General features: G+C 35.0%; 1 protein-coding gene across 1 annotated transcript; it reads left to right on the top strand.

The window, feature by feature from the left end:
* Positions 1-4,019: 4,019 nt before the first annotated feature.
* On the top strand, positions 4,020-4,693 carry LOC105563657. The gene is made up of 4 exons (XM_012015421.1): positions 4,020-4,027; positions 4,129-4,272; positions 4,394-4,531; positions 4,648-4,693. Exons 1-4 carry the CDS (start codon positions 4,020-4,022, stop codon positions 4,691-4,693), a joined length of 336 nt encoding a protein of 111 aa, XP_011870811.1.
* The last annotated feature ends 5,601 nt before the right edge of the window (positions 4,694-10,294 follow it).

Genomic DNA, 10,294 nt, shown 5'->3' with positions numbered 1-10,294 from the left:
CGTAATTTAATATGTATTTAATAAGTGCCGAAAACTTTGATATAATGAATATCAAAGATTATTTATTTGAATATATTTCCTTCAGCCTGTATAGATCTGATAATTTGAATTTGTTCTTACATCGGCTAAGTCGGTTCTTACGTCGGTTATCTATCTATAAATATTAAGTAAGAGTAAGCGATCAATCTTATGTGCCAACACCGCATGTATCGTTTATAACGACGAAATGTCGTAAAATAATTTTCATGCATACAAGCTCTTATAGTAACCTTTACTGCTGAGCCTTATCTATTAGTTTGGTGTGGAAAACATGTATCGTTAACTGTTTGTTTATTAAAATCGGACAATTAAAAACAAACTAACTGACTTAGTCGATTGTCAAGGTTCAAACAATATGTTGATATTTACTACAGACATAATTGGTGCTTTACTTAGTATCATACGATCTGTGATATTGTGCGGATGTAATAGCAGTGCAAATGGCATCTACAAACCAGTGGCTAAATCATTTTCATAAATTAAACAACAGTTTGGTGTGCAATATTTGTAAAAAAATTTATGATAAAACATATTACCATGCAATATCACATTTATACTCTAATCACGGTATATGTATATAATGAAGAACAAAACTTAAAATGGAAGAACCGGGTGGAAACCAGTTTAGTTTGGCGCTATTTCTCAAAAGAAGTATTGTTTGAAGCACGGTGCAAACATTGCAACAAAATAATTCATCGTGCTTATAACATATGTGCTATGGAGAAGCATGTGAAAACGCACCCAGAAATAGTAATTGCACGAGTAGAAGAAATTACTTGTACCGGGCTATTGAAATATTTCACACTCACAAAATGTACTGTAAAGTGCAAATATCAAGATTGCTGTTACACTACTAATATATTTAAAGAGATAGATAGTTTAATAATTCATTTACGTATACATCATAATATATACGAATATTCCGGATACGAAGAAAAAACTGGAGATAATGACGTAGATGCAGTGATACAAATAATTATTTTATCACAGTATATAGGAGTTAGTATTTACAGAGACGCAGTCGATACGGGTTGCTTCGACAATTGTAATGTTTTTCGTATCGACGTATCAACTCAATTATGTATCTTGTAAAACGTTTCATGTAATTTATATGAATAAATTAATGTTGCAACAAGTACATAATTAGAGAATTACCTATGCACACTGGAATTATAAAATACGTGTAGACTTGACAAGTTCCTTTATCGTAGAGCACTGTTAGCGCTATTGCAAGCAGCGCATATAAAACATTGGAATCATATACAAATTTTAGTAGAGAATAAGCACATCCAATGTACATATAATAGGAAATGACAACGAAAAGTATGACGACGGCGATGACGTTTCCATAAATAGATATTTCAACATTGAAACTTTGCATCGTACTATCTTCGCTTTCAGAACACGTCGAAAAGGAGTAAAATTATCATATATTTAACATCTAACATTAAGGTTCAGCAATTACGATTAACAGAATGTCGATCTGTCCAGCTATTTTTTATAAGATTCGATAACCTCGCACCTAGCTGGTTCACGTACCGATACATGTGGTGGTCTCATATTACGCGAGCATTTAGCGCACAACATTACCGTGTTTCTTGCCTGCTTAAGAATAAATAAAAAATTACGTGGTTGTGGCACATTCCATTTTTAATACTAATCAACTTCAAAACTAATAGTCATGGCAGCTTTTTTTAATAATTGCAAAACAAGCAATCAGATCGTTTTAAAATTTCGCAGAAAACCTTGCGTATAAAAATTAAATTTTTAGCATTGGTTTGTGACAGTTCGTAAGTGAATGTAATTTTCTTTATAGTTACCGTAAGACCCTGTGTTAAAGTAACATTATTCGGAAAATAATGGCTTTTAACGGGGCAAGTAAAAAAATTGCAAATAGTTCATGATATTGTGGTACGTCATTAAGAATGACAAGTTAAAATTTTACGATGATAGCTTTGATTGTGATATCTAATCCACTACATCCCTAAGTCTTTCCATAACGTTTTCATAATGTGAATTAGTTATTCTCACTGATCTGTATTTATAAAATCATTAATTATTCCTGAATTGGTTTCATCTAACTCTTAACATTCGGCAAGCGTTTCCTCATAAATCTCATACACAAGCTTCGTTATCAATTCAATATTTTTCATATAAACTAAGAATGTAAACCTCACATATTAGTACAATAATTACACAATAACATTGCAATAAATATTAAAAGTAATAGTGTAGTGTTTACAGAGATTAAGTATCCGAAAACAATTTCTGTGTAAAGAAACTTTTATGATAACGTATACTGCTAATAATCACCTTTCAGCTTAACAATAAGGAATTAAGTGTACATTTGTCTAAATATTTGTTTTTTAGAATCGAGCAATTGGAAACAGCTAACTGCTTTAACTACCACCAAACATATCAATATTTAGGTTTAGTAAAGACATTATCGGTATGTCACATTTAGTAACATACTGTAAGGTACCTGCCACCGATCGTACGCGAGCGTTACGACGCGTCGACAAGAGCACGGTATCACGCACCGAAAGCGTGCTACGCCGATTATCGTGCTCCGCGGAAACACACGAAGGAACCGTGTACGAAATCGGGCGTACCCTTCGAGAACCATCGAAGGGAACCGCGGCACCGGCATTTTTGATAATTAGAGTCGATAATCTCGGTTAGGCGCGCTTAGCCTGCTTGCGTATAAATACAAAAGGTGGTCTCAAATCCCGCGAGCACTTGGCGCGCAACATTACCGTGTCTTTTGCCCAGTTAATAAAAAATAAAAAAAACGTAGTGCTGCCACTTTTTATCTTCAATACTGATAATTTTTAAGATTACAAATCATAACAGTTTTTAATAATAATTGCAAAACGAGCAAGCAGATGGTTTTAAAATTTCGCTGAAAACATTTTTATTCATTTGAAAAACATGGTATAAAGTTCCAAATTTTTAGCAACAAACAAGGTGTTAGAAACAAACTACCTGATTTAAGTACCACCAAGGTTCAAACAACATATCAATATTTAGGTTTGGTAAAGACATTATCGGTATGTTACATTTAGTAACATACCCACTGTGATACTGTCCGGATATAGTGGCCTACAAATGGATAGAAAAAAGAGTTGGGTGTGGGAACATTTTATTATATCAAAGTCTAATGCAAAATGTAAGAAATGTGGAGCTATGTATAAAAGAAGGTGTCATTGTCAGTTATTAAGTATGCATTTAATATCTAAGCATGGTATAAAGAATGAAGAGGAGAACTTAAAATGGAAAGACAAGCTGGAAGCAAACTCACTTTGGCAATTTTTCTCAAAAGAAGATGGATTTTCTGCACGTTGCAACGATTGTGGTGCAAAAATTTCTCATGCTTATACTTCGTTGTCTTTAAAACGACATTTAAATACTCATTTAAAAATAAGAGAAAACCTTGCTTGCACTTGGCTACGAAATCATTATACATTCAAAACTTTTCGTGCAAGATGCAATGTGCAAAGTTGCGATTACATTTTTCATTTACGTCAACAAAGAAATGCCTTAACAGCCTTAACAGTACACTTGTCTGCACGCCATAGTATAAATGACGATTCGGGATGTGATGAAAGAACTGAAGATGATAAGTATGCACATGGTACAATACATGAACATTCTTTTGCCCCGGCTCTAGGTCTTATCACGATAACACATATTGGCAATCTCGTGGAAATTGCGAAACTCAACAAAGGTAAATGTTTCAGATATTACTGTTAATAATCGTGAGTAATTAATATATTTCATTATGTACAATTGGTAAATAAAAACTGAATATCTAACATTTAACAATACTTTTTATTAGAGTGTGTGAAGAAAAAACTGGAGATAATAACAATGGTGGAATAAGACAACAATTTCTCGATGAAATTAATTATGCCGGACACAGTACTCATCATGATAATACACCTTGGCAATTTCTTGGAAATCAAAGTCAACAAGAGTAAATGTTTCAGTCAGTTATTAAACCGTTGGTTATCTTAAATTATTGTGTAATGTGTGTACTACCCATAAATAAAAACTGAATATCTAACATTTAAAAATACTTTTTGTAAGAGTGTGTGAAGATAAAACTGGAGATAATAACAACGATAGCAATAACGCAGATGAAATAATACAACAATCTACATACGAAAATAATAATGCCAGCTCAGGTTCTCATACACACTGGCAATTTCTTGGAAATCAGGTTCAACAAATGTAAATGTCTCAGTTAGATATTAATCCGTTGTTCATAAGTTCTCAGTTATTAAAATAATTTTGTACTGTACACCTAATAAATCAAAATTAAATGTCTAACATTAAAAAATACTTTTTTAAGAGTATATGACGAAAGAATTGTAGATAATAACGCAAATGCAATTGTACAACAATTTCGCGGTGAAATTAATTATGTCGTCCCAGGTATTTATTATGGTGATACACCCTGGCAATATCTTGCAAATCAGAGTCAACAGGGGTAAATGTCTCAAGTTTGAATCTTTTATTCATTCTGAATTATTAATATATTTGAAAATGTACAGCTGACAAATAAAAAAAACTGAATATCTAATATGTACAAATATTTTTTTAAAGAATGTACCAAGAAAGAACTGAAAACTATAACGCACATGGAATATAAGGACCTATAAGTGAAAATAATTATGCTGCTCCGAGTTGTTCCCATCACGATAATGTACATTGGCTATTGCTTGGAAATCAGGCTCAACAGGGGTAAATGTCTTAAGTGAATCCTTTATTTATTCTAAATTATTAATATATTTTATAATGTACGGCTGACAAATAAGAAGCTGTATATCTAACAAATTGAAATGGAGACTATATTTTCAGTATTTATCGTATGTCTATTCTATATATTGTAATCATGCGAGTAAATAATATATTATATAATTCTATCGACTTTGTATCAAGTTCTATTACTTTACACATATTTTTATTAATTTAAATATATCATTTATTTCTAAGGTACATATTCACTAATAAAAAAATATTTTCATACGCGTGGAACTGCGCGGGCAATTCGGATTTTAAATAGTTATTAGGTTTGGACATTCCTTTTTAAGAAATGTGAATAATAAGTGGCAATCAATTTAATTTAGTAACACACACGATTGCAAATTGACGTTGTAATTCCAGTGTAATGTAATTCCAATTACATTAGTAGTCCCGATTCCTTAATTGTCCTTTGCATGCATTGCAGGTCGATGGATAATTACAATAAACAATAAGGATCTAAATCTGAATCTAAACGTGGCCCAATTTTGTGAAAATTGTTATTTCTACACTACCTATACATTTATAATAATAACTCTTGACGAAGACATTGGAATTTTTCGATAAACTGCACGTGCACTTGACAAGAAATTACACATTTGGCATGGTTACACAATGTAAGCGTTATTATAATTATAGAACATATTCAGATTATAGTATTGACATTATTCAAAATAGTATTATATTTTCCATATTAAATTTTGGCTGGTTTAATATTTTAATTATGTGGACAGTTCAAATGTCAATATTTTAACATAAAAATTCGAATGTATTTATAATTTTAGTCTGCGCGTAATATTTATAATACTTTTTTGCATTAAAAAAATTCTGTTACTGTAAATTATCTTGAAATAAATCAATAACAGGGAGCAAAGACGTAAATACTTTATCACCTCGTTCCAAGCAATGATTCTTAGAGGCATGGAGTGTTTCAACGACGGAAAGTGTTTTCCAGGCTCCGTGTTCTTCTTTCGTTTGAAATTGGAACTTCTATTCCTGGAAATACAGTAAACCGCGATGGGCGGAGATCGAGATCGAGTTAACAGACGGCCGAGAAGGAAATTACATGACCTTTCCACCGTATCGCTCTCCGTCATTCTATTTTAGTTCGACTAATCAATCCGATCTTTTTTTTCTTTACACGTTGTTTGTCGTGTAATTCGTTGCGCTAAATTTTTACCACCAATCAAGGTGAATGCCTCGCCGTCCAATTCATGAATTTTTTACCTGCATCTACCGTCTCTTCTATTCCCCGGCACAATCGAATCACACAACGTCGCATGACTCACAGGCGTCGCGGCGTCGCAACCTTTGCGATGGTCCCAGTACGGAATTATTTATTGACGCCCCGTCCAATAAATTATTTCCGGCAGGATGCGCGTCGAGCAACAGCGACGGCGGAGACTGCGGAGTCGTTCTGCCTTATAAACGCGAGGACGATTTCTGCAAGACAAAGTGTCGTGCGGGGCTGTTACCACGACGTGGCATTGTTCGGTCAGTTGTGTCAGTTGCAGCAACGAACGTTTCCACGGTCGTTACTACTGCTGCGTCGAAAAATGCCCTGCAGAAATAAAAGGTATCCTCTTCAAGTATTTCCTCGAAGGATATGCTAACTCACCGCTTCGGCCCTTCACACGGCAAAAACAGCGGGTCGCACTCGAGGTTCTTATCTTGCGTATACTTGACCCTTGGAAAACGTTAGCTCCTGCAGCGCGATGCATTATAGAGACAGACATTTTTGGAGCTAGAGGATCCTCCGTGTATATCGGCCAATCCCTATCGGTGCATTCTGTCGACAGCTGATACAATATTTAAGTGAAAAACCTGCGACGCTTCCAGGTACCCGGATAAACGGGACTATACGGAAGGAGTGGCGGACAAAGTAGAGGGATATCGTATATCGGAAGTATCGCGTTAGACAGAGTCTAGATTTTCTGGTTCGTCATCTGATTCTTTTTTTTTTGTATTAAAACGTTCAAACTTTCGATGATTATAAAAAAATGGATTTCCCATATTCATATGTAGGTATATGAAATATTTTTCGAACATTTCATACTTCCAATGTCTGTATCGTGTCATTTCTTCAAGTAAGACAGTCTTTTTTAAAGTAAATAATATTAATTTTAATTGTTAAAGGAAATAAGTTAATGACTACGTCTACTTTTTGAACAAATCACGTTACGATTAATAATATAATTTACAGTCACATACTAAATTTTTTGCGCAATTACTTTCTTACATGGTTTATAACATAATACAATTCCATACAAGGATTTTATTCAAGAGCCCGCACGAATAGGGTTGTACAAAGAGATTCCTTTTTAAGTGTTGGACGCAAGGTCAAACGCTTGAAGAAGAGCCACCTTTCTCTTTACCTAGAAAAATCGTTATAATATGGTGGAAAGAACGACCTAACTATTACCAGCTCGTAAACATTGCATCGCGTGGCTGTAAAACGTCTCGCGGACCGAATATATACGGTCCTTCTGCCATCGCACGGATTGCGACTTATATCGTTTGCACGGTGCACATTCGCGACAGTGCACAGTGTATAAAAGCGGCATTTGTCCCGCGGGAACGTATCGCTGGTCATCGATTCGACGTGGGCCGACGGAAGGCGAATTTACAACTTCCTTCCTCAATGCGAATCCAACATCGACAACAACGAGCGTGTGATCTATGATCGAACGAGCAGCGAGAAGGAGGCGTGAAGCTCTCAGCGATTCAATAAAACGCGATATTAAAAGGGTGCATAATGGAACTACGCCGACGCAATGCAGAACAAACGAATATTCGTAAAAGTCTTTTAGAAAGCTGCTGTCCTCTTTATTGTGTTCCGTAATAATTTCGTAAACAATTCTAAATAGACTAACGAGAATAATCTTCGGGGTCGCCAGCAATAATTAACAACGTCAAATTTGGTCGACCGTATCTGGCAATTTTTATGTTTAGGAATCGCTAAGTTTCGACCATGGGTTTTTGGTCCTTTTCAAGCGACTGTACAAAGTAATTCTAAATAATTTGAAGGGAAAATTATGCATTTAAGGACTTAAACAATTTAATATAGCGCATTTAATTGGAATCTTTTAAGGAATATTTATGTTATTTCTGCATATCTTATATCTCGTATTAAGTTATTAAAATCGTATATAATATATTGATTACAGAATATATATTTTATGTTACTATTGGCAGGAAAATTAAATTACGCTAATTGCACATCAATACAAAGATTTCGTTCTTCGCGAAAGCTTCGAGTTTCGTTGGACTTTCGAGCGTTTAATTCAAAACATGGCGAGATGCTGCAGAATGCATGTGCATCAAGTATGTAGGTGGCAATAAATCGCGTAGGAATAATATTCGCGACACTCAAGTACTACGTTTTCTATTGGCGGTCTTCTGCGAAAGGGTTTCTAACTACGCGTGCCCATGAAAAAGTCTTGCGGTGAAAACGATATATTTCTGTTTGTACGGGAGAGATCGTGCTAACGTTACGAGTCGATGGACCTTTGCAACATTTGAGGTCGAGCGAAATTGCACCACGCGTGAACTCATATTTTTGTAAAAATTTATAGAAATTCTTTTCATCGATATAGAAGCTCAAGCAGTTATATTTAACATTGCGAAGACGTGAATTTAACTTGAAATATATTTGTGACATTTATTTAGACGCTTTATTCTGACAACTTTTTTTTATAAATGTCAGGAAACAGTTTCACTTTTACTTACTTCTCAGTTCTGTTTGTAGTAAATGTGGATCTCTTATTGAAGGGTTTTATTTAACACAATTTAGAATTGTTACGATTCTCAATTCTTATTTCTACTTTACTTTGTCATTTCATTTGCGTACTCAAAAGTACACGGAGAGAATTTTCTTTTAAACCTGAAAATCAGGTAATCGTGGGACATAGAATTTTCAAGAACTTTATGAGAGCTTTTTGAAATGTTAATTTCACTAGTAAAATGTATGGTAAAATTTCAAAAAACTCTCGCCCGCAGCAGAATTTCCCAAGGCATGCATAAACAGTTTATTGCAATACCTTTATTATAATCGATTTTACTAATAGTAAAACCTATACTAAGTATAATCACTAGTAATAAGTATGATAAAATTTTAAAAACTCTCATAAAATTCTTGGAAATGCTGTGTTGCCCCACGATTATATATACAGGATAAACTTTAAGAGAAACTTCTCTCCATGTACGCGTACATGTTAACAAACAATTTAATTCATTTAATTCGAATATTAACTGAATAAAACTGTATTAAGGGTCTCGATTATAATAAAGATATTGCAATAAACTGTTTCTGCATGCCTTGGGAAATTCTGCTGCGGGCGAGACTCTCACCCCTGATCGTATCGACAAATAAATCACGACCGTCGCACAGAAGGGGTAATAAATCCGATGGGACTTTTTCTAATTATACAGCCTGCTCCGTGCTCGCAAACGGCATTGAAGGCGCCTGCTCAGCGCCGTCCGTTAACAACCGTTCGAATGGCGTATAAAACAAGTCGCCGCGACGTTTTCATTGCGGGCAAAGCAGGAGGGGGAGGGGGGGACAAAGAGTGTAGAGTATACCGGAGGGATGCAAGAGAGAGGAAAGTCACCCTCTACGTGAAGCGCCTTTAGCCGAATGTATACGGTCGTTACGTTAGTCGAGCGTGTTGACGGGCCCTCGGCTTTCCTCGCGCCGCTCTCTTCGTCTTCTCAGTTTCGATTTAAACAAGCCTGAGACGTGGCCGGCCTGAACGTATTTTTAGTACCGCGAGATCGTTTGGATCTCCTGCTTGTCGACAACGGCATGCGCATGTTCCCGACGGCGCGGTTAAAGAAATCCGTTGTAACATATGTGATCCTACTGCCTTTAAGTCTTTCTTATGTCCTTCTCTGACGTGATGTGACAATTTTGAAATTAAAACCTTCTACGAGAATATCCAAGACAATTGTTTCTAGTAAACTTCACCTCTAAGTAAATCATTTTAACTGCAGTTTTTTTTTGCATTACACATATTTTGTAAAATAATATGACAAAGAAAACTGTTCACTTGAAGATCATTGTCACGTTTGCTCGCCGTGACATTTCATTATTAACCCTAGTAGCGCAGCGCATTGGCCGATATTGTCCAACGTAAAGCCAATATTGGCCCCGGAATAAATGTAAATATTGCACAATAATAATTATATAATATTAGATTTATATTGAAAGTGCATTGGCCAATAGTTAACAATGTAACAAGAATATTGGCCTAATATTGATACAATATTAAATAGGCATATTGGCTAAATAACAGAAGGCGTTCATCTTACAATGTTGGACCAATATTGAGAATACTAGATTTACATGATTTCCCAATATTGCGCCAATATATTATGCTACTAGGGAAATACCAGACAAACTTCCCATACAGCACGCATTTTTTGTAGTTACTAGAAACGATAAAACGCG

Source organism: Vollenhovia emeryi, unplaced genomic scaffold (genome assembly GCF_000949405.1).
Source record: "Vollenhovia emeryi isolate VEMERY1.0 unplaced genomic scaffold, V.emery_V1.0 DF939173.1, whole genome shotgun sequence".
NCBI classification, from domain to species: domain Eukaryota; kingdom Metazoa; phylum Arthropoda; class Insecta; order Hymenoptera; family Formicidae; genus Vollenhovia; species Vollenhovia emeryi.
This window is presented reverse-complemented; position numbering and strand designations above follow the sequence as displayed.

Excerpts from the sequence above, each read along its gene's own strand:
- LOC105563657 (XM_012015421.1), top strand. Across the intron at positions 4,273-4,393 it reads GGAAATCAGGTTCAACAAAT|AGTATATGACGAAAGAATTG; the intron begins GTAAATGTCTCA and ends TACTTTTTTAAG. Across the intron at positions 4,532-4,647 it reads GCAAATCAGAGTCAACAGGG|AATGTACCAAGAAAGAACTG; the intron begins GTAAATGTCTCA and ends ATTTTTTTAAAG.